This window comes from Hyla sarda, chromosome 1 (genome assembly GCF_029499605.1).
Source record: "Hyla sarda isolate aHylSar1 chromosome 1, aHylSar1.hap1, whole genome shotgun sequence".
Lineage (NCBI taxonomy): Eukaryota > Metazoa > Chordata > Amphibia > Anura > Hylidae > Hyla > Hyla sarda.
In genome coordinates, this window is record NC_079189.1 from 604280627 (window position 1) to 604305839 (window position 25213).

The 25213-nt window shown below is 47.7% G+C and overlaps 1 protein-coding gene across 2 annotated transcripts in view; it reads right to left on the reverse strand.

The window, feature by feature from the left end:
* Positions 1 to 1606: 1606 nt before the first annotated feature.
* Positions 1607 to 25213, reverse strand: part of LOC130297013 (oocyte zinc finger protein XlCOF7.1-like) — a 32873-nt gene continuing 9266 nt past the window's right edge. For both annotated transcript variants that reach the window (XM_056549163.1, XM_056549168.1), the window contains exons 2-7: positions 20269 to 20408; positions 19393 to 19572; positions 12276 to 12402; positions 12125 to 12192; positions 11188 to 11593; positions 1607 to 2568 (exon numbers count right to left, since the gene is read on the reverse strand). In XM_056549163.1, coding sequence (XP_056405138.1) covers positions 1835 to 2568; positions 11188 to 11593; positions 12125 to 12192; positions 12276 to 12402; positions 19393 to 19572; positions 20269 to 20346 — 1593 coding nt within the window. In that variant the 5' untranslated portion in view covers positions 20347 to 20408 and the 3' untranslated portion in view covers positions 1607 to 1834. The remainder of the gene's footprint in view (positions 2569 to 11187; positions 11594 to 12124; positions 12193 to 12275; positions 12403 to 19392; positions 19573 to 20268; positions 20409 to 25213) is intronic.

Consider the following 25213-nt stretch of genomic DNA (forward strand, 5'->3'; position numbering starts at 1 on the left):
TTTTTTCCAGAAGTGCGACAATATCCAACCTATATAAGTAGGGGATCATTTTAACCGTATGGACCTACAGAATAAAGAGAAGGTGTAATTTTTACCGAAAAATTTACTGCGTAGAAACGGTAGCCCCCGAAAAGTTACAAAATGAATTTTTTTCTTCAATTTTGTCGCGCAATGAATTTTGTTTCCGTTTCACCGTGGATTTTTGGGTAAAATGACTAATGTCACTGCAAAGTAGAATTGGTGGTGCAAAAAAATAAGACATCATATGGAATTTTAGGTGCAAAATTTAAAGCGTTATGATTTTTAGAAGGTGATGAGGAAAAAATTAAAATGCAAAAACGGAAAACCGCTGAGTCCTTAAGGGGTTAAAAAAAATGTTTTGCCACTGGAGTACCCCTTTAATGTTTAAAGTGATCTCTGATGTCCGATATTACCGTCAGCTGCTGATAGCAGTGGGTATCTGCAGGTTAGGAGGCGGATGGATTTGGGCTTTTTCTAAATCTTACAAAGAAAAAAATAAAATACTGAAGGAATCTACGATGATGCTGAAAGGTCCTTCTGAAATGTGTCGGGAAATCGCACCATAAATATTTAGATTTAGTATTGAATATTCTTAAGTAGATATGAGCTGATGTTGGAGTACCCCTTTATATCAATAAGTACTAACCACAAAGAGATCACTTTGAGCAATGCCAAAATATTAGTACAATAATTTGTTTATTAGGTCTTATAATATGGAAAAACATTAAACAAATAACAATACTGTAAATGGTGCACAGCAACAAGATAGTAGAGACAATAGAACGTTATATTTTAAATTGTTTGGCCATTTTCACATTTGTCACATTTTTTAAACATTTTTTTAACACTTTTTAAAGGGGTTATCCAGGAAAAAACTTTTTTTTATATATATATATCAACTGGCTCCAGAAAGTTAAACAGATTTGTAAATTACTTCTATTAAAAAAAATCTTTATCCTTTCAGTACCTATGAGCTTCTGAAGTTAAGGTTGTTCTTTTCTGTCTAAGTGCTCTCTGATGATACCTGTCTCGGGAACCGCCCAGTTTAGAAGAGGTTTGCTATGGGGATTTTCTTCTAAACTGGGTGGTTCCCGAGACAGGTGTCATCAGAGAGGACTTACACAGAAAAGAACAACCTTAACTTCAGAAGCTCATAAGTACTGAAAGGATTAAGATTTTTTAATAGAAGTAATTTACAACTCTGTTTAACTTTCTGGAGCCAGTTGATATATAAAAAAAAAGTTTTCCCTGGAGTACCCCTTTAAGTCCCTCCTAATGAAGTGGCACAGTATTTGTAAAATGCTGCTGTCTGTTTTAACAGTAAAATCTCCACGGTTAAAGGGAGGGGTACTCCGGCCCTAAGACATCTTATCCCCTATCCAAAGGATAGGGGATAAGATGTCTGACCGCGGGGGTCCCGCCGCTAGGGACCCCCGCAATCTTGCATTCGGTACCCACATCTTTGAGCTGCATGCCGCGCTGCAAGCTCACAAACTGCCCCCGCTATGCAAGTCTATGGGAGGGGGCGTGACGGCCGTCACGCCCCCTCCCATAGACTTGCATAGCGGGGGCGGGGCGTGACGTCACAAGGTGGGCGGAGTCGCAACGTCACGATACTCCGGCCCTGTGGTCCGCACCCAGCAGTTTGTGAGCTGGCAGCGTGGAGTGCAGCTCAAAGAGGTGGGTGCCGAATGCAAGATTGCGGGGGTCCCCAGCAGAGCTTTTAATGTAAAATATTTCCTACATTCTGGGAATGGAAATGGCTTCTCCCCTGTATGAGTTGTTTTTTTTTTAATGTTGATGCACACCTGATTTATAACATTTCCCTCATTCTGGGCATAAAAAACTGCTTCTCTCCTGTGTGAATTCTTTGATGTCTAACAAGATATGAATTTTGAGTAAAACATTTCCCACATTCTAAGCATTGAAATGGCTTCTTATCCATGTGACTTCTTTGATGTTTAACAAGTTGTGATTTCCAAGTAAAACATTTCCTGCATTCTAGGCATGGAAATGGCTTCTCCCCTGTGTGAACTTTTTTATGTTGACGCAGACTTGATTCATAAGGAAAACATTTCCCACATTCTGGGCATGAAAATGGCTTCTCCCCTGTGTGAGTTCTTTTATGATAAACAAAAAGTTTTTTATGAGTAAAACACTTCCCACATTCTGGGCATGAAAATGGCTTTTCCCCTGTGTGAGTTTTTTGATGATAAATAAGATTACTTTTATTAGTATAACATTTCCCACATACTAAACAAAAAAATGGCCTCTCCCCTCTGTGAATACATTGATGGGATACAAGAGATTTGTTTTGAGTAAAACTTTTTCCACATTCTGTACATTGAAATGGCTTCTCTCCTGTGTGAGTTCTTTTATGTCTAAAAAGATGTGATTTCGTAGTAAAACGTTTGTCACATTCTGAACATGGGAACCTCTTCCTTACAGAAGCTCTTCTTCGTTGTCTAAGACTCACGACTGATATAAAAGGATCAAATGCTTTAAAACCTGAAGATCTCAGTCTCTTTGATGTCCGGGTACAGTGACCTGCCAAGAACAAAACTAATTTTATTATGATTTAAACAACAAAAAAGAGGTGGTCTAAACTGCTCAACCCCAAATGCAGTTGTCCATATATACTGGGGGAGCAGATCCTGCCCTTGTAGTCCGTTGCTAGGGGCGATCCCCAGCATAAAAATGCATACAATGGAGGATGCCTGCAGCGGACTACAAGTGCCACAATAGAATCCTACACCAGATAAACGGTGTGGATGTGTAACAATTAGAATACAATACACGAATATGGGTGCACTACTGTGGTAGATGTATACAATGACATTGGCTATCCCTCAACACTGATTAGAGATGAGCGAACTTACAGTAAATTCGATTAGTCACGAACTTCTCGGCTCAGCAGTTGATGACTTTTCCTGCATAAATGAGTTCAGCTTTCAGGTGCTCCGGTGGGCTGGAAAAGGTGGATACAGTCCTAGGAGACTCTTTCCTAAGACTGTATCCACCTTTACCAGCCCACCGGAGCACCTGAAAGCTGAACTAATTTATGCAGGATAAGTCATCAACTGCCGAGCCGAGAAGTTCGTGACAAATCGAATTTACTGTAAGTTCGCTCATCTCTAACACTGATGTTAAAATAGAGACATTTGCCAGAATATCCTTGTATGAAGGACATACCGGAGCCTGCACACCAACGCCAAGGTTTCTCAAGTGGCACGGGACCTAAGACTAAACCTACCTGTGCGTGATAAGCAAAACCAGGGGCCAGTGGGCAATTACAGTAGTAATAGGTCCGACTCACAGCCTCCTCCCAGGTTACCTCCAGTCTGGCTACAAGCACACACAATGGGAGGAGGAAGGCCGACTATAAGCCCCACTCAAATGGGCTGATATGTTGCCAGCCTCACAGTTGGACCTTAAAGGAAAACTGTCAGCTTTCTCCCCCCGCACTAACCAGCGGTACTGGCTGGTAGTGCGGGGGGATGCTTATCAGTTTGATCCTTACAATGCCCGGATCCGCTGGGCCATTCGGTCGTAATCTTCTATTTTCGGTATATGCAAATGAGGTGCTAACTGGCACTGTGACGTCAGTGCCGCTTGCCGCAGCGCCGCCCAGCTCATCAATATTCCTCCCCTCCCTCTGCCTCTCCCTCTTCTCCCCACTCTGTAATGAAGAGAGTGGGGAGGAATATTGATGAGCTGGGCGGCGCTGCAGCAGGCGGCACTGACGTCAGAGTGCCAGTTAGCCCGGTCGGTGCCAGTTAGCACCTCATTTGCATATACCGAAAATAGAAGATTAAGGGAAGAAAGCTGACAGTTTTCCTTTAATGAAATTATAGTATGTCGGGGCCATCGTATGTCGAGGGGTCACTGTACAAATATAATATTAAAATTACATGGGGGACTAGACTCTGAGTGGTATTTATATGTCCCCTTTTTTTTTGATGAGGTATTACTGTTATTGCTTGTTATTTTCTTTCTTTATTTGTGCAGTACTGCCACTTTATTCTGCCTGCTCCTTAACAAAGTTGGTTTATCCAACGAAATGTCGGGAGGGTACACCAGTGATATTTTAATCGCATGGGGACAGACTAACTTAGGGAGCCATTACTGTATATATGCTTAGGAGCAGGCAGAAAAAAAATGGTAGTACTGCACAAATAAAGAACGAAAATAACAAGCAGTAACAGATATTCCTCATCAAAAAAAAAAGGGGACATATAAATACCACTCAGAGTCTAGTCCCCCATGTAATTTTAATATTATATTTGTATATGTGTTCACCTAATAAGTATTTTAAGAGTTTTTGAAATAAAAAGGAGATTTTTTTGACTTACCGTAAAATCTCTTTCTCTATTGGCTCCATTGGGGGACACAGAACCTTGGGTATAGGCTGCTGTCTCTAGGAGGTTGACACTATGGTAACCAAAAAGTCGGCTCCTCCCAGCAGGATATACCCGCCTCCAGGCCACTGAGCAATTCAGTTTTAGTCCAAGAGCAATAGGAGAAGACCGACAGGTCAAAGGAAAAAAAAACATGAACTGTCAGAGAACCAGAAGAAAAATCAACTGTACACTCCCTTGGGCAGAAAACGAAAAGGAACCCCAGAAAAGGGCGGGAGCTGTGTCCCCCAATGGATCCTTCGAGAAAGAGATTTTACGGTAAGTCTAAAAAATCTCCTTTTCTCTATCGGCTCCATTGGGGGACACAGAACCTTGGGACGTACCAAAGCCGTCCCTTGGGTGGGCAGAGAAAAAAGGTCAGGCAGACGGCTGTACCACCGCCGCCTGCAACACTTTACGGCCCAGACGAAAGAATGAACCTGGTAGAATCTCGAAAAAGTGTGAAAAGACGACCAGGTGGCCGCTTTACAGATCTGCGAGGCCGAGGCCTTGTTTCGGAGAGCCCAGGATGCTCCCACAGAGTAGGTGGAATGAGCCAAAACCCTGAAGGGTGGGATCCTCCCCCTACAGCGATAGGCTTCTGAAATAGCACATCGGATCCACCTAGAAATGGTGGCCTTGGAAGCAGGCTGTCCCTTCCGACGACCTTCCGTAAGGACGAAAAAAGAATCGCACTGACGAAAGGAAGAGGAGACAGAAAGATAAGTCCGAACAGCCCGTACAATTTCCAATCTGTGGAGTAAGCGCTCCCTGGGATGAGAAGGAGCGGGACAAAAGGACGGAAGGACGATGTCCTTGTTAAGATGAAAAGCCAAAACAACCTTAGGTAAGAAGGACGGATCTGGCCGGAAAACAACCTTGTCCTGATGAATTATCAGGAAAGGAGAACGGCAAGAAAGAGCTGCCAGTTCAGATACTCTCCTAATGGAAGTAATGGCTGTAAGAAAAGCCACTTTCCATGATAGGAGGCAAAGGGGAACCTCCCTAAGAGGCTCAAAAGGTGCGTCCTGAAGAGCGCCTAGAACTAAATTCAAGTTCCAAGGGGGAGAAGGGGACCGGTAAGGAGGGACAGTGTGTGTGCCACGCCCTGAAGGAAGGTGAAAGAGAATGGAAAGGGCCGAAACCTGACCCTTAAGGGAGCTGAGAGCCATCCCTTGTTCCAACCCTGACTGCAAAAAGAAGAGAAGACGGGGAACGGAAAAGGTAACTGGAGAAAAGGTCTGAGTTTTGCACCAACGAAAGTAAGCCCGCCAGGTACGGTGATAAATTTTTGCAAGCCCTGAGCATAGTGCGAATTACATGGGAAGAGAAGCCGTGGGCCCTTAGTACCGTGGTCTCAACCGCCACACCGTCAAATGCAGCGACTGTAAATTGGGGTGGCAAGGGGGACCCTGTGACAGTAGGTCTGGACGAAGTGGAAGACGGAACGGAACGTCGTCCAGAAGCCAGACCACGTCGGCGTACCACGCCCTTCGAGGCCAGTCTGGCGCCACCAGAATGGCGGGGACTCCTTCCGCCTTGAGCTTCCTCAGAACCCTGGGAAGGAGAGGGAGAGAAGGGAACAGGTAGGGCAGGACAAAGCCCGACCACGGAATTACTAGGGCATCCACGGCTAGGGCCAGGGGGTCCCTGGACTTTGACACAAACGTCGGAATTTTCCGGTTGTGTCGAGACGCAAAGAGATCCACGTCTGGGGTCCCCCAGAGGTCGCAGATCTGTGCGAACACCTCCGGAATAAGGGACCACTCTCCGGGGTCGGCTGAGGACCGACTGAGGAAATCCGCTTCCAAGTTAAGCACTCCCGGAATGTGAATCGCCGAAATGGCTGGGACTACTTGTTCAGAGTAGGATCTTTGTCACCTCGGACATGGCTGCTGAGCTGCAAGTGCCGCCCTGCCAATTGATGTACGCCACAGCCGTGGCGTTGTCCGACTGGACACGGACAGGGTGGCCCTGAAGCAGGGACGCCCAATGCTTCAGACAAAGATAGATCGCCCTCAGTTAAAAGATGTTTATGGAAAGAAGAGCTTCTTGGGGAGGCCAGAGGCCTTAAACCGTCTGATCCGTGAAAACACCCCCAGCCCGACAGACTGGCATCTGTCGTGACCACCTGCCAGTGGAGGGGAAGGAACGAATGCCCCTGAAGCAGAAGGGGGGAGCGGAGCCACCAGCGCAGAGACCGACAGATCCGGAGAGGGAGAGCAATTTTGCGATCGAGAGAGAGAGAGGAGACCTGTCCCATCGTGCAAGAATCACCAGCTGAAGAGGACGGTAATGAAACTGGGCAAAGAGTGCGGCCTCCATGGCTGCCACCATCCGACCCAGGACTTCCATGCAAGTACGGATGGAGACCGGGGATGGTATCCGAAGGGAGCGGACTCCCGACAAGAGGGCCAGACGTTTGTCCAGCGGGAGGCGAATTCGAGCCGAGGCCGCGTCGAACTGAAGCCCCAAGAAAACCAGAGACTGGGTGGGGGAGAGAACTGACTTGTCTCGGTTGACCATCCACCCGAAGCGACATAAGGTCTGAAGAGTGAGGTTCACATTCTCCAGAGCCTGGGCTCTGGTGGAGGCCGTCCAAGTAGGGTATCACTGAGACCCTCTTGACCATAACAGAGCTACCACAGGCGCCAGAATCTTGGTAAAGACTCGTGGCGCTGTGGCCAGACCGAAGGGGAGAGCCACAAATTGATAATGACCTTCCTGAACAGCAAAGCGGAGGGAAAAATTGGAATGTGGAAGTAGGCATCCTTGATGTCCACCGAGGAAAAAAACTCCCCTTCATCCATAGATGCCACCACCGAACGGAGAGATTGCATTCAGAAATGGCGGATAAGAAGATGTTGGTTGAGACGTTTGAGATCCAGGATTGTCCTCACAGAACCGTTTTTCTTGGGAACCACGAAAAGACTGGAATAGAAAACCCCGAAAGCGTTCCCTTGAAGGAACTGGAACAATGACACCCTGGACGAGAAGGGATCCCCCGGAAGGGAGGCAAATTCTATCTGGTATCTGTTGGACACCACGTCCCTGACCCAGGAGTCCTGAATGTGTGTGGTCCAAACGTCTCGAAAGAGCAAGAGGCGACCTCCCACCCGAGAAAAAACTGCGGGTGGGGCCGTCCCTTCATGCAGAAGTGGGTTTGCGGTTGCCCGATTTGGCCGCAAAACGGCCGGAACGATTGGTGTCCGACTTCCAAGAGGGACGCGGCTTGAAAAAGGGGACCTTCTTGTCATGTGGAGGCGCCTGGCTGGACCCTTTAGAGGAGCCAGACGTCCGAAAGGACCGAAAGGAAGAAGACTTACCGCGGAAAGAAGTGCTAGACTTGTTTTGAGGTAATAAAGAGCTCTTGCCACCTGTCGCCTCAGAGATAATCTCATCCAGGCGGTTGACGAAAAGTCGGGAACCGGTAAAAGGAATCTCAGTGAGAGACTTCTTAGATGCAGCGTCCGCGTTCCAAGTTTTAAGCCAAATGGAACGACGGAGGGCCACTAGATTACCGGTCGCAAAGGCAGCGCAGTGAGCCGAGTGCAAAAAAGCAGAACACAGAAAGTCTCCAGCTTTGGAACAGACAGTTCTTCCGGGGGAGATCCTGAAAGAATGCCCTGATGGAGTTGGGAATGCCAAACCGAAAGGGCCTTAGACATCCAGGTGGAGGCGAAGGCAGGAAGCAGGGAGGAACCCGCTGCTTCAAAGGCATACGTCGCTAAAGACTCAACCCTTTTGTCTGCTGGATCCTTGAAGGCAGCTGAATCCGCCAGCGGCAAAGTCGTAGCTTTAGAGAGGCGGGAGACCGGAGGATCCACCGACGGAGAGGAAGTCACTTTGGAGACAAGGTCCTTGGTGAAAGGATATCGCGCTTGAACCTTCTTCAGTCCCTGAAACTTCTTCTCAGGATGCTCTAGGTTAAAGGTGTCTCTTATGGCCATAACCAATAAGTTCACCATGTCCACTGAGTCCGAACGGTCCTCTGAATCGGATGCCGAATTGGAAACCTCGTCCGCCAGTTCTCCAGGAGAGTGCGAACGAGTGGAGGCGGCCCTAGAAGAGGGAGACTTCGACCTGGTACGTGGCTCAGGAGAGCCAGAGCGGTGACCACGGGAACGTCCCCTAAAAGAGAGACGTGTGTGAGCTGAAGAAGCGGTCGGGCGAGACCTGTGAGAGGAACGCCCGTGTCTGCCAGAAGACTCAGGTGAGTAAGAGGAGACACTTATGTGAAGCATAGGGAGAAGGGGAACGGGACCTTCTAGAGGGCCGATGAAGGGTAGACCTCTCCAAGGCAGTCACCACAGAACGGGAGACCTGTGCCAAGTCGGAACCTAGGGAGAGAAAAATAATCACCTATGCTGAAGAACTTACCATGGAGTCTTCATGGAGTCTTCAGTCAGCATTGTCCCTGCAGCAAGCCAAGCTCATAGCGAGGCGAACAGGGAGGAAGGGGGACCCGGACCCATGAGGTACAACCCCAAGCGCTGACCGTTGGCGAGAGGGGGTTAACAGTACATCCAAGATGCCTGCCACCTCTCGCAATGGGGAAACAGTGAACGCTATGTTCCTGAGTCCCCACCTGAAAACAGAAATAAAAAGGAATAAAGCACTAACACATTCCCTAATCCTAAAAAATTTAAAGAAATATGAGACCTGGTCTGGAGACCACCAGACCAGTGTCCATCTCCTTAAGACACTAAGCAAAAACTGAATTGCTCAGTGGTCTGGAGGCGGGTATATCCTGCTGGGAGGAGCCGACTTTTTGGTTACCATAGTGTCAACCTCCTAGAGACAGCAGCATATACCCAAGGTCTGTGTCCCCCAATGGAGCCGATAGAGAAAGTAAAATGTTATATTTAGGGGGGATCCCAAATATTGGGAACTAGTCCCATCTGGGCTCAGATGGGAATTTGTGATTAGAAAGAAAAGAACAACTCAACTTCAGCATCTGATAAGTACTGGAAGGATTAATATTTTTTAATAGAAGCAATTTATAACTCTATTTAACTTTCTGGAGCCAGTTGATATGAAAAAAAAGTTTTTTTCCTGGAATACCACTTTCATTCCTGAACTAACTAGGGACTGGTTTCTTTACGCTAAACTTCATGGTTTTCTCTAGAACCCTACCCTCTGTTTCTGTTGCCTCTTGATCCCGGACTCCTTTATCGAATCGGTTTGTGCTCAGTCTACACATCCTGGCTGTCGTGTTTTTTTTTTTACTCTATACCAATAGTCTCAAATTGTGGCCCTCAAGATAAAGCAAAACTTCAACTTCCAGCATGCCCGGACAGCTATTGGTTTCTTTACACTAAACTTCCTAGTTTCTCTAGAACCCTGCCCTCTGTTTCTGTTGTCTCTCCATCTCTGACTCCTTTTGAATCGGTTTGTGCTCAGTCTACCCTTCCTGGCCGTGCTATTATTTTACTCTTTACCAGACATCTCAAACTTTGGCCCTCCAGTTGTTGCAAAACTTCAACTCCCAGCATGCCTGGACAGCCAACGGCATGCAGGGAGTTGGGAGTTTTGCAACATCTGGAGGGCCGCAGTTTGAGACAACTGCTCTATACTATGTTTCAGTCCACAGTAGTCCCCCAAAATACGATGGCCCGACATACGATCATTTCAACATACGATGGCTTCTCAGAGTCAGCATCTACATACGATGCTTCTGTGTGTTGGGGCCATCGCAAAAACAGCAATCTGGCAGCGCAAACTGCTTCAGCTGCCACCGGATAGCCGTTTAATGTGCCCCTTGTGCCCTGCTCAATGATGCTTACAGTCCCCGCCACTCCTCTGCTGCCGCATCACTAGGCACATTGCTGCTGCCCTGCGACATCGCCCTTCGTTGCCACTCACGCCACCTCGTTGTCCAATAGGGGCAACGTGATGACGCGACGGAGAGCGACAGCCAGGGCAGCGGCGACGTGGTGATAAGGCAGCATAAGAGCGGCGAACTGATGGGCTTAAGAGGTGGAGACTCGTGAGTATCATTGAGAATCTATCTATATGTGCCTCCATGTATAGTGTCAGTGTTCCCTCAACATACGATGGTCCGCCTGGAACCAATTATCCTGCCAAGCTCCAAAAGTTTCCGACAGTCAGTCCTCTCTACTGGCGCTGTCTCTTGGAACAGGTATCGATGAAACACATCTGGTGGCCTAGTCGACGTCTCCGGAATTTCTGGTAAAATCTTTTTTTCCCACACTACAATTGGCATTCCTGTCTCGCTCAGGGTTCTATGGTCTCTTATAAAAGGGGCCTCCTCAGCGCCACACATATCACTATCCCCCGCCTATAGACACCTAACAGAGAAGATTTGGGTTTCTTGCATTCCATTATGCGAATGGAGGATCTGACTGCCCATGATGATGCCCCCTGGGCCATATGTCCCAACACATGGTTTTGTTTTTGTGAACTCGGTGACTTACCCTAACGGGTATCAGCCCATTTGTCTAGCGCAGAGATGTAGATGGTGTCCTAACCTCTCCTTTCCCCCTTCTCCACTTGCATTTTCTTGTTTTCCTTGCTCTTTGCTTATCCATGCCTATTCTCTTGCTCTATTTTCTTTTCTGAACATGTCCTTGCTTTTTCGTAGTCCTATGGATAGCCCGTATTAGTCCTTTGTGGATTTCTGGTATAGTTTTTTTATGTGCCATTATCATTGTATACTTGTCATACAGTGGAACATAAGTGCTTTTCACTTTCCCGTACTTATTAAGGTGACACGACTGTTACACTGCATTTAAGGGTTACTACTCACCTGAAAGGTCACCTGTAGGAATATCCTCCTTATACTGCTCATCACTCCTCACATCTGTCTCTTCTTCCTTCATGTCTATAATATTATTATAGATCAGATCTTTCCCTGTAGGAATGTCCTCCTTATACTGCTCATCACCCCTCACGTCTGTTGCTTCTTCTTCTTCCCCTCCCCTTATTTCTGTAATATTAATATGGAACAGATCTTCCCTTGTAGAAATGTCCTTCATATACTGCTCATCACCCCTCACGTCTGTTGCTTCTTCTTCTTCCCCTCCCCTTACTTCTGTAATAATAATATGGAACAGATCTTCCCTTGTAGAAATGTCCTCCTCATACTGCTCATCACCGCTCACATCTGTCTCTGGAGGATTAATTTTATTCAGATCTTCACACTGATTCAGAAGCTGTGAGAGGAATATAGGAATAGTATCAGACAGTAGGAGAAGTAAAGTTGAATATTTTATATGAGCAGATAAGATCATTAATTGTCATGAGGAATAAAAATGACAGGAGGAGTTATCTGAGCCCCATAGCTGCAGGTCTCCTAGAAGCCGGACATAGATATTAGATGATGGATCAATAACCTCAGGACCCTCATACACATGTATATCCCCCATGGCTAGACAGGCTTCAGGTTGTGTCAGTGGAGGAGATCAGCTCCTGCCAGACACCTCTGGGGTTTGTCTCGGGGGAAATAAAGGATCAGATGGGTATAAATCCAACCTGTTGGTTCCTTATTCCAACCAGCAGTCTCCATAGCCAGAAAACTGTGAGAAGATCCAGACAACATGTAATGTCTATGGTCGGCTTTAATCCTGTCATCTCCACCTTTCTCATTCCACAAGTATAAAGCATATAATACTGTAGGATAAAACAAGACTGAACACAAGAGCTTCACAGCCCTTCTACAGATCATAGGGAATATCTCCATCTACCTGATCCTGATCCTGTGGAAGAAGAGGACGGGGACACCTCTCTGCTGCTGTTCTCTTACTGGATCTGACTGTAGGGAACACATACAGAGATTGAATTCATTCTTTACATAGAAATAATGAGAGGACGTGTGTATATAGTCATGTCTATTACCTGCTGATGTGAGGGTCTGCTGATCCTCCATCATCACCTGATCCTTGTACTGATCCTTGTGTCCTTCTACATACTCCCACTCCTCCATGGAGAAATAGACCGCCACGTCCTGACACCTTATAGGAACCTGACACACAATGATACAGTCATCACCCCGACCCCTCCAGTGGTATTACTGTATAATGTCCCAGCATTCCCAGCAGTGTCACCTCTCCAGTCATCACCAGACCCCTCCATTACTGTATAATGTCCCAGCATTCCCAGCAGTGTCACCTCTCCAGTCATCACCAGACCCCTCCATTACTGTATAATGTCCCAGCATTCCCAGCAGTGTCACCTCTCCAGTCATCACCAGACCCCTCCATTACTGTATAATGTCCCAGCAGTGTCACCTCTCCAGTCATCACCAGACCCCTCCATTACTGTATAATATCCCAGCATTCCCAGCAGTGTCACCTCTCCAGTCATCACCAGACCTGTCAGGATCCAGGCAAGCGGCTGGTGAGGACACTGGAAGTGGATCCTCTGAACCAGAGAGGTGATGGCGTGGGCCGTACCAGGGGAAAGGAGTCTAAGGGGTTACTGGTATTCACCAGAGCCCGCCGCAAAGCGGGATGGACTTGCTGCGGCAGGTAACCCCCAGGTCGTTCCTCCCAGTAGCGACTCAACCTCTCTGGCGGCTGAGATGGCGCGGTACAAAAGGACAAGGCAAGGTCAGACGTAGCAGAAAGGTCAGGGCAGGCGGCAAGGTTCGTAGTCAGGGGCAACAGCAGAGATTCTGGAAACACAGGCAAGGACACACTGGAACGCTTTCACTAGGCACTAGGCAACAAGATCCGGCAGGGACAGGAAGGGGAAGTGCTGTTTTATAGGGGAAACAGTGATTAGACTAGATTGGGCCAGGCACCAATTAGTGGTGCACTGGCCCTTTAAATTTCAGAGAGCGGGGCCGCGCTCGCCGGGCAGGGACAGAGGAAGGACGGAGCGGGTGAGAAGGGACATGGGATGCGATCCATGAACGGGCACGTCCCGTCCCACGGATCGCATCCCCTCCGGTGACAGGGTAGCAGCGCTCTCGGTCAGCAGCGCCGACCGGAGCGCTGAAAGCAGAGTAACGCCGCGAGCGCTCCGGGGAAGCAGCGGGACCCGGAGCGCTCGGCGTTACAGTAGATCCCCCCCCCCCCTTGGGTCTCCCCTTCTTTTTGGAACCCAGAAATCTACGAATGAGTTCCTTATCAAGGATATTGATCTCGGGTTCCCCAGGACCTCTCTTCGGGGCCACAATTCTCCCAATCAACAAGAAAAAATCTTTTACCTCGGACAACCCTGGAGGCGAGAATCTCTTTCACAGAGAAGATATCAGAGGATCCAGAGACAGGAGCAGGAAGAATGACTTTGGGAGAATAGCGGTTAAGAACAACAGGTTTGAGTAGAGAGACATGGAAGGAGTTAGGAATACGGAGAGAGGGGGGCAGATGAAGTTGGTAAGAGACCGGGTTGATTTGTTTTTTGACTTTGAAAGGCCCTAAAAATCGGGGGCCCAACTTGTAACTGGGTACACGGAATCGAATATACTTAGCAGAAAGCCATACCTTGTCACCAGGGGAAAATACCGGAGGAACCCTTCTCTTTTTATCAGCATGCACCTTCATTCGAGATGAGGCCAGTAGAAGCGACTTTTGAGTCTCACGTCAAATGGAAGAAAAATCTTGCGTCAATTCATCAACGGCAGGAACCCCAGAGGAAGTGGGGATAGGGAGGGGGGGAAGCGGGTGACGGCCGTACACCACAAAAAAATTTAGAAACAAACTGGACACCTCTGTCTGAAACGATGTGCGTGGGAAGCCCGTGGAATCGAAAAATATGAAGAAAAAATTGTTTCGCCAATTGAGGCGCAGAAGGAAGACCCGGCAGAGGAACAAAATGAGCCATTTTAGAAAAATGATCAACGACCACCCAGATGACTGTATTATTGCGGGAAGGTGGCAGATCGGTGATGAAGTCCATACCAATATGGGACCATGGCTGTTCAGGTACAGGTAAAGGAAGGAGGAGACCTGCCGGCTTCTGGCGTGGAGTCTTGTCACGGGCACAGGTAGTACAACCCTGAACAAAATCAGTCACATCCTTCTGCAAGGTGGGCCACCAATAGTGTCTGGAAATCAACTGCTCTGACTTCTTGACACCAGCATGTCCGGCCAAAAGGGACGAATGACCCCATTTAAGAATTTTGTGGCGAAGGCGTGAAGGTACAAAGGTCTTCCCTGGAGGAACTTGCACAAGAGTGGTAGGAGCGGAGGAGATGAGACACTCAGGAGGTATGATGTGCTGTGGAGGGGCTTCAGATTCGGAAACATCGGTGGAACGTGATAGTGCGTCAGCTCTAACGTTCTTGTCAGCTGGACGAAAATTAATTTCAAAATTGAAGCGGGCAAAAAACAATGTCCATCTAGCTTGACGAGGATTTAATCGCTGGGCAGTCTGGAGATACGATAAATTTTTATGGTCCGTGTAAATGATGATGGGATGCAGGGACCCTTCTAAAAGATGTCTCCACTCCTCGAGTGCCAATATAATAGCTAAAAGCTCACGATCTCCAATCGAATAATTTTTTTCTGCAGGAGAGAAGGTCTTGGAGAAAAAGCCACACGTGCGATTTATCCCCGTAGTGGTCTTTTGAGTTAAAACGGCACCAGCACCAACAGAAGAAGCATCTACTTCAAGGATAAAAGGCTTTGAGGGGTCAGGCCTGGACAGGACAGGTGCAAAAGCGAAGGAAGCCTTGAGCAGATTAAAGGACTCCTCCGCCATAGATGGCCAGGACCTCGGGTTCGCGTCCTTTTTGGTCAACGCTACAATAGGAGCAACGATGGTGGAGAAGTGGGGAATAAATTGACGATAGTAATTAGCGAACCCGAGAAAGCGTTGGATAGCTCGCAATCCAGAGGGGCGTGGCCAATCCAGAACCGCAGAGAGTTTGACAGGATCCATTTGAAGGCCTTGGCTGGACACAATGTAACCCAAGAAAGGTAGACTACTGCGTTCAAAGAGACACTTTTCTATCTTAGCGTAAAGGTGATTTTTGCGTAGGCGCTGTAACACCTGACGGACATAGAGGCGATGTTCTACAGGGTTAGAAGAAAAAATAAGAATGTCATCCAGGTAGACCACTACACAGGTATATAGCAAGTCACGAAAAATCTCATTGACAAAGTCCTGGAAAACTGCTGGGGCGTTGCAAAGGCCGAAAGGCATGACAAGATACTCAAAATGTCCGTCACGGGTGTTGAATGCAGTTTTCCACTCGTCTCCTTTACGTATACGGATAAGATTATAAGCCCCTCTTAGATCGAATTTGGTAAAAATTTTCGCTCCCCGCAGACGGTCAAACAATTCAGAGATAAGGGGGAGTGGGTAACGATTCTTAACGGTAATTTTATTTAAACCGCGGTAATCGATGCATGGGCGTAGGGGTCCATCTTTCTTAGCAACGAAGAAGAATCCTGCTCCAGCAGGAGACGAAGATTTTCTGATAAATCCTTTTTTTAGATTTTCTTGAATATACTCGGAAATGGCTTGGGTCTCTGGGGCAGAGAGCGGATAAATCCTGCCACGCGGTGGAGAAGTACCAGGAAGCAAGTCAATAGGGCAGTCAAAGGGTCTGTGTGGATGTAAGACCTCTGCTTGCTTTTTACAAAAAACATCGGAAAAGTCCTGGTAGGCCTTAGGCAGGCCTGGCAGAGAAGAAGCGATGGTTACTTGACTGATGGGTAAGGTCTTAAGGCATCGCAGGTGACAGGTAGGACCCCAACTTCTAATGTCCCCAGAAGACCAGTCGAGAGTAGGAGAGTGGAGCTGGAGCCAAGGCAAGCCTAGTAAAACTTGAGAAGTACAGTTGGGAAGCACAAAAAATTCAATCTCCTCATGATGGAGGACACCTACGTTCATGCACAAGGGCACAGTGCGATAGTACACGGTACAGTCCAGATTCTGTCCACTGACAGAAGAAATGAAGGGAGGCTTGTCGAGACGGGTCACAAGGATGTTGAATCTGTTGACTAATGAGGCCTCAATGGAGTTACCTGTTGAACCTGAGTCCAGAAAGGCCACGGCAGAAAAGGCAGATTTAGCAGGCAAAGAAATCCGTACAGGAATAGTTAAGCGTGGAGAGGTAGAATCCACACCCAGTAACGCCTCTCCCACGTTTACTAGGTGCGTGCGTCTTCCCAGACGCGGAGGACGAATAGGACAGTCCTTCAGGAAATGCTCGGAGCTCGCACAGTAAAGGCAAAGGTTCTCCTGCGGCGAGTCGTCTCAAATTGGGTCAGGCGAGACCGATCCACTTGCATAGCCTCCTCGGCGGAAGGCACAGTCACAGGTTGCAGCGGATGCTGGAAGAGAGGTGTTGAGCGGGGAAACCGCCTGGTGTGAACGAGATCCTTTTCTTGGCGTAGCTCCTGTCGCCTTTCTGAAAAACGCATACCAATGCGGGTGGCCAAATGGATTCGTTCAGACAGGGTTGAGGGTATCTCTCGTGCGGCCAGAACATCTTTGAAGTGGCTGGATAAACCCTTCTTGAAGGTCGCGCAGAGAGCCTCATTATTCCAGGCTAATTCTGAGGCAAGAGTCCGGAACTGAATGGCGTAATCGCCCACTGAAGAGTTTCCTTGAACAAGATTCAACAAGGCCGTCTCGGCAGAAGAAACCCGGTCTGGTTCCTCAAAAACAGAGCGTATTTCTGAGAAGAAGGTTTGGACTGAAGCGGTGGCAGGATCGTTGCGGTCCCAAAGCGGAGTGGCCCAAGACAACACCTTTCCAGAGAATAAGCTGACCACGAATGCCACCTTAGACCGTTCCGTGGGAAACTGGTCAGCCAATAGCTCCAAGTGCAGAGAACATTGGGTCAGGAAGCCACGGCACAACTTAGAGTCTCCATCAAACTTATCCGGAAGAGAAAGACGGACTCTGGTGCTGGAAGCGGCAGCTTGCAGTTGAGGAACTGGCGGAGAAGATGGCTGTAGAGGCAGAAGTTGCTGAACCATTGCAGTCAGTTGTGACAACTGATGTCCTTGTTGGACTACTTGTTGAGACTGTTGGGCCACAACGGAGGAAAGGTCTCCAAGGCTAGGTAGAGGCACCTCAGCGGAATCCATGGCCGGATCTACTGTCAGGATCCGGGCAAGCGGCTGGTGAGGACACTGGAAGTGGATCCTCTGAACCAGAGAGGTGATGGCGTGGGCCGTACCAGGGGAACGGAGTCTAAGGGGTTACTGGTATTCACCAGAGCCCGCCGCAAAGCGGGATGGACTTGCTGCGGCAGGTAACCCCCAAGTCGTTCCTCCCAGTAGCAAATCAACCTCTCTGGCGGCTGAGATGGCGCGGTACAAAAGGACAAGGCAAGGCAAGGTCAGACATAGCAGAAAGGTCAGGGCAGGCGGCAAGGTTCGTAGTCAGGGGCAACAGCAGAGATTCTGGAAACACAGGCAAGGACACACTGGAACGCTTTCACTAGGCACCAAGATCCGGCAGGGACAGGAAGGGGAAGTGCTGTTTTATAGGGTAAACAGTGATTAGACTAGATTGGGCCAGGCACCAATTAGTGGTGCACTTGCCCTTTAAATTTCAGAGTGCCGGCGCGCGCGCCCTAGAAAGCGGGGCCGCGCGCGCCGGGCAGGGACAGAGGAAGGACGGAGCGGGTGAGAAGGAACATGGGATGCGATCCGTGAACGGGCACGTCCCGTCCCACGGATCGCATCCCCTCCGGTGACAGGGTAGCAGCGCTCTCGGTCAGCAGCGCCGACCGGAGCGCTGCAAGCAGAGTAACGCCGCGAGCGCTCCGGGTCCCGCGTTACAAGACCCCTCCATTACTGTATAATGTCCCAGCAGGGTCACCTCTCCAGTCATCATCAGACCCCTCCATTACTGTATAATGTCCCAGCATTCCCAGCAGTGTCACCTCTCCAGTCATCACCAGACCCCCCATTACTGTATAATGTCCCAGCAGTGTCACCTCTCCAGTCATCACCAGACCCCTCCGTTACTGTATAATGTTCCAGCATTCCCAGCAGTGTCACCTCTCCAGTCATCACCAGACCCCTCCATTACTGTATAATGTCCCAGCATTCCCAGCAGTGTCACCTCTCCAGTCATCCCCAGACCCCTCCATTAGTGTATAATGTCCCAGCATTCCCTACAGTGTCACCTCTCCAGTCATCCCCAGATCCCTCCATTACTGTATAATGTCCCAGCATTCTCAGCAGTGTCACCTCTCCAGTCATCACCAGACCCCTCCATTACTGTATAATGTCCCAGCATTCCCAGCAATGTCACCTCTCCAGTCATCACCAGACCCCTCCATTACTGTATAATGTCCAAGCAGTGTCACCTCTCCAGTCATCACCAGACCCCTCCATTACTGTATAATGTCCCAGCATTCCCAGCAGTGTCACCTCTCCAGTCATCACCAGACCCCTCCATTACTGTATAATGTCCCAGCATTCCCAGCAGTGTCACCTCTCCAGTCATCACCAGACCCCTCCATTACTGTATAATGTCCAAGCAGTGTCACCTCTCCAGTCATCACCAGACCCCTCCATTACTGTATAATGTCCCAGCATTCCCAGCAGTGTCACCTCTCCAGTCATCACCAGACGCCTCCATTACTGTATAATGTCCCAGCATTCCCAGCAGTGTCACCTCTCCAGTCATCACCAGACCCCTCCATTACTGTATAATGTCCCAGCAGTGTCACCTCTCCAGTCATCACCAGACCCCTCCATTACTGTATAATGTCCCAGCATTCCCAGCAGTGTCACCTCTCCAGTCATCACCAGACCCCTCCATTACTGTATAATGTCCCAGCATTCCCAGCAGTGTCACCTCTCCAGTCATCACCAGACCCCTCCATTACTGTATAATGTCCCAGCATTCCCAGCAGTGTCACCTCTCCAGTCATCACCAGACCCCTCCATTACTGTATAATGTCCCAGCAGTGTCACCTCTCCAGTCATCACCAGACCCCTCCATTACTGTATAATGTCCCAGCATTCCCAGCAGTGTCACCTCTCCAGTCATCGTCAGACCTCTCCATTACTATATAATGTCCCAGCAGGGTCACCTCTCCAGTCAGCAGCTCCATCATCTTGTTGATCAGATCTAGAATCTTCTGTTCATTCATTTCCTCATGTATCAGAGAGTGAGGTGGGGGCCCCGGGATTGGGCTCAACGTTTTTTCCCATCCTTCAGACACAGAAGTCCAACAGCGCCCACTAGTGGACTTCTTCACTACTATGTAATCCTGTTTAATGAGAGACACATTAATATCACTACATACATTCCCAGAATCCTTCACCTCTCCAGTAGAGATGAGCGAACTTCCAGTAATTCGATTCGTCACAAACTTCTAGGACTCCTAGGACTGTATCCACCTTTTCCAGCCCACCGGAGCACCTGAAAGCTGAACTCATTTATGCAGGATAAAGACAGCAACCGCCGAGAGGAGAAGTTTGTGATGAATCGAATTACTGTAAGTTCGTTCATCTCTACTCTCCAGTCATATCCATCTGTAATTACATATACTGTATAATAATCAGGTCATGTGACATCACTCCCAGAATCCCTCACCTCTCCAGTCATATCCATCTGTTATTACATAGATAAGAATGAGGTCATGTGACATCACTCCCAGAATCCCTCACCTCTCCAGTCATATCCATCTGTTATTACAGAGATAAGAATGAGGTCATGTGACATCACTCCCAGAATCCCTCACCTCTCCAGTCATATCCATCTGTTATTACATAGATAAGAATGAGGTCATGTGACATCACTCCCAGAATCCCTCCCCTCTCCAGTCATATCCATCTGTTATTACATAGATAAGAATGAGGTCATGTGACATCACTCCCAAAATCCCTCACCTCTCCAGTCATATCCATCTGTTATTACAGAGATAAGAATGAGGTCATGTGACATCACTCCCAGAATCCCTCACCTCTCCAGTAATCCGGAAGAGTATTTCTAGGGTGAGGTCTATTATCCTGTCGGCCATCTTGTTCCTGTCTCTCTCCATGGTTGATCAGGAGACTTCTCTTATATAGAAGATATCAGCAGAGGATCCTGGGTTGGAGGAACCTGAAGGGAAGAAGAGGATCCAGTGTAAAATCCCATATAAACCCGACCTTAGGACTCAGGTCAGAGGAGAGATAAGATGGCGGACACCACATGGTCAGTATCTCCAAACAGGGAGGTGTTTGGTGGGGGAGGGGTCTCATCTGTAGAGGGGGAGGAGTTTTTGGGTAAACAGTGAAGGCCGGTATGGGGGGGCAGGTAAAAGGGGGAGGGGCAGGATATAAGGGACAGTCAGGTTGGGATCAGATAGATCATAGTGAAGATTTTAACCCCTTCCCGCACCATGATGTAACTATACGCTGTAGTTCGGACTATCTTCCCACATGAGGACATACAGTTATGTGGCAGGAGAGGTGTCCATGATATCAGGAGATAATGGCGGCTGTAATGTACAGACAACATCCCGCTGAAAGGAACAAGATAATGGTCACATGGAGCCAATGGGTTACTAGGGCAACCTGGGGCCTAGCGAAGGATCCTAGACCTGCCAAAGATATGGCCGAATAGATTGGGGCTAAAAACCTTCCTAAATGATGGAATACTGTCCTGTACTCACTGCAGAGTGTAATTACTTATAAAACACAATATAAGGAATATTACAGTATAATCTCCCAGTGTCGTTTAATCACCCCTTATTACCCCCGTGTATCATTTCATCCCCCCCCTTTTATACCCTGTGCCATCTTACTCCCCCCCTGCGTTGTGCCAAATTATCCCCCCTTACCCCCTGTGCCACATCATTTGCCCTTGATCCCCCTGTGACATTTCATTCCCCCTTTATTACCCTCTGTGTAAACACATCACCCCCCTCTTTAAGAAGGGGCAAAGGGGAATAGAGGGGAATGAAATGGCACAGGGGGTGGTAAAGAGGAAGTGATGAATTTGCACAGAGGGCAATATAGGGGGAATTAAATAGCACAGGGGGATCAAGAGGAAATGATATGGCACAGGGTGTAATAAAGGGGGGGGGGATTTGGCACAGGGGGAATAAAGTGGCTCGGGGGGGGGGGGGGGATTAGGGAAGGAGGGGGGTGAGTGATAAGGCCGGCGGACGTATAGATGCAGGAGATCACTGTTTAAACATCGGTCTTCTGCTTCTGTGCTCGGGCTTGTGCAGGGGGTGCAGCGGGGGCCTGGGCCCCTTACTGGGGTATTGGCTGTACCCCCTCATGGCGGCCCTGTGTACAAGGTAGGGACGGTGCAGTGCCGTAGATTGTGATTTGCAATAGATTGTGATGGAGTGACTCAGCAGTTTTCCCTGCTCGAGCGCTCCGCCTCCATCACATTCTATAGGCTGACACTCGCACACCACCCCCCCAACCATTGGTTACTGCGGGGGCTGGGGGGGTGCGAGTGTCACGTGACATATGTAATACTCACGCATCGCAGCTCACGGCAGTCTCACTTGGGCTATCACAGGGAGAGGATCTCTCCCTGTGATAGCCCGAAGCTGCACGGAGCTCTCATGGCCTTTGTGGCCCAATTCCGAGAGCGGTATTGGGCCACAGAAGCTAATACTTTTACTGTTTTATTGTCACCCGCCAGCGCACTTGTTCGCCACCGCTATCAGGATCCCTATGCCCGATAGCGCAGTCAACCGCTTGCCTCCCCGCCCGCTGCTCTACTCCCCGTCCCCTGTTAACTCTCAGGGAATGTGGAACAGAAAGTAGAGCAGCGGGCGCCGCTAAAGTAGTACTGCGCATGCGCAGCACTACGCAAATGCTAAAGTAGTACTGCGCATGCGCAGCACTACGCAATTAGCGTAGGTAGGTAGCGTAGCCGTACATCAGTGTAGGTTGTAATTTTGCATAGTTTAGCATTAATAGTGAAAGGGGGTTACATAGTTAGTATGGTTGAAAAAAGACATACGTCCATCAAGTCCAACCAGGGAATTGAAGGGAAGGGTGTAAGGGGATAAGGGAAAGGGATGTAGTTTTATAATTCTGCATAAGCATTAATGTTATTTTGTTCCTGGAATGTATCTAACCCTGTTTTAAAGCTGTTAATTGTTCCTGCTGTGACCAGTTCCTGAGGTAGACCGTTCCATAAATTCACAGTCCTCACGGTAAAGAAGGCGTGCCGCCCCTTTAGACTAAACCTTTTCTTCTCCAGACGGAGGGAGTGCCCCCTCGTCCTTTGGGGGGGTTTAACCTGGAACAGTTTTTCTCCATATTTTTTGTATGGGCCAATCATATACTTATATACGTTTATCATATCCCCCCTTAAACGTCTCTTCTCAAGACTAAACAATTGTAACTCCTTTAATCGCTCCTCATAGCTAAGATGTTCCATGCCCCATATTAGTTTAGTCGCGCGTCTCTGCACCCTTTCCAACTCCGCAGTGTCCCTTTTATGTACAGGCGACCAAAACTGAGCAGCATATTCCAGGTGAGGCCGTACCAATGCTTTATAAAGGGGGAGTATTATGTCCCTGTCCCTTGAGTCCATGCCTCTTTTTATACATGACAATATCCTGCTGGCTTTGGAAGCAGCAGCCTGACATTGCATGCTATTCTGTAGTCTGTGATCTACAAGTACACCCAGATCCTTCTCTACCAGTGACTCTGCCAGTTTAATCCCCCCTAAGACATACGACGCATGCAGGTTATTAGTACCCAGATGCATAACTTTACATTTATCCACATTGAACCTCATTTGCCAAGTGGATGCCCAGACACTTAGTCTATCCAAGTCATCCTGTAACTTATGCACATCCTCTATAGACTGTACTGTGCTACAAAGCTTGGTGTCATCTGCAAAGATAGAAACAGAGCTGTTAATACCATCCTCTATATCATTGATAAATAAATTAAACAACAGGGGGCCCAGTACTGAACCTTGGGGTACACCACTAATAACCGGGGACCAATCAGAGTACGAATCATTGACCACCACTCTCTGGGTACGATCCATGAGCCAGTGTTCAATCCAGTTACAAACTAAAATTTCCAAACCCAAAGACCTTAACTTACCTGTCAGACGTCTATGAGGGACAGTATCAAACGCTTTAGCAAAATCCAGAAACACTATATCCACAGCCATTCCTCTATATACACAGCCCCCCTCTATATACACAGCCCCCCTCTATATCCACAGCCATTCCTCTGTCAAGGCTTCTACTCACATCTTCATAAAAGCAAATTAGATTGGTTTGACAACTTCTATCCTTAGTAAACCCATGCTGGCTATCACTTATAATACTATTATCCCCTATGTGTTCCTGTATGTAATCCCTTATAAATCCTTCAAACTATTTACCCACAATGCACGTTAGACTTACCGGTCTATAATTGCCTGGCGAAGACCTAGAGCCCTTCTTAAAGATTGGTACCACATTAGCTTGCGCCAGTCCCTTGGCACAATACCAGACAATCTCTAAATATCATGAACAGGGGTACAGATATTACTGAACTTACCTCTCTAAGAACTCTTGGGTGTAGTCCATCCGGCCCTGGAGATTTGCTTACATTTACTTTACTTAACTTACCTTGTACCATCTCTACATTAAGCCAGTTCAATACATTATATGATGTGTTACCAGCACTGACCTGTACATGATGTGTTACCAGCACTGACCTGGCCAATGTCAGCTCCTTCTTCCATAGTATATCTGCGTTGTTGGAAATGATCAGATCCAACAAGGCATCACTTCTTGTTGGGTCCTCCACAAACTGTCCCATAAAATTATCCTGCAATAAATTTAGGAATTTTCTCCCCTTTGTAGTTTTAGCCAACCCCGGACCCCAATCTATATCTGGATAGTTAAAATCTCCCATTATTACCACTGTACCTGCCCGGGCGGCCCTCTCTATTTGTTTATGCAGCCGACCTTCTATCTCTTCAGTGATATTAGGGGGTCTGTAGATTACCCCAAATATTATTTTTTCAGTATTTCCCTCCTTTTGTAATTCTACCCACAGTGATTCCACATCCTCAGAATCATCACACACTATGGCATCGTTCACACTGACTTTCATACCACTTCTTACATACAGACAGACTCCACCACCTTTTCTGTTCAATCTATCCTTGGGAAACAATGTAAACCCCTGCAGATTGACAGCCCAGTCATGCGAGGAGTCCAGCCATGTCTCAGTGACCCCAACTATATCACCAGCCATGTCTCAGTGACCCCAATTATATAATTATGTTCCTCCAGTATCAAGGCCTCAAGCTCCCCCATTTTATTTGCTAGGCTTCTGGCATTTGTGAACATACACTTTACATTTCCATTAAGTTTTACACATATAGTCTCACTAATGGGATTTTCAGAGTTATTGGGGTTAATGTTATTATTTGAGTTATAAGGGCTATTTGTACTATTTAAGTTATTGGGGCTAATGGGATTTTTTGAGTTATTGGTTCTAACGTTATTATTTAAGTTATTGGGGCTAACGGTATTTTTTGAGTTATTGGGTCTAACGTTATTATTTAAGTTATTGGGGCTAACTGTATTTTTTGAGTTAATGGGGCTTATTGTAGTTATTGAGTTATTGGACTTGTAGCAACGCAGGAAGATGACGGAGCTGGAACAGGGGTGGTAAGTTAGGCTCTCCAGGTAATAACCCATTTTTTTGGTGTTTTTCTTCTCGTTTCAGATATGTGAATGCGGAGGACAACATCGGAATCGGTGGACTATGACGATGACCTGCATTTTTATCTTTTCTTTTAATAAAATGGTTAACGAGGGCTGTGGGGGAGTGTTTTTCTCATAAATCTGTTTTAACTTGTGTGTGCTTTTTTTCTTTGTTATTACTTTACAGGCTTAGTAGTGGAAGCTGTCTTGTAGACGGAGTCCATTACTAAGT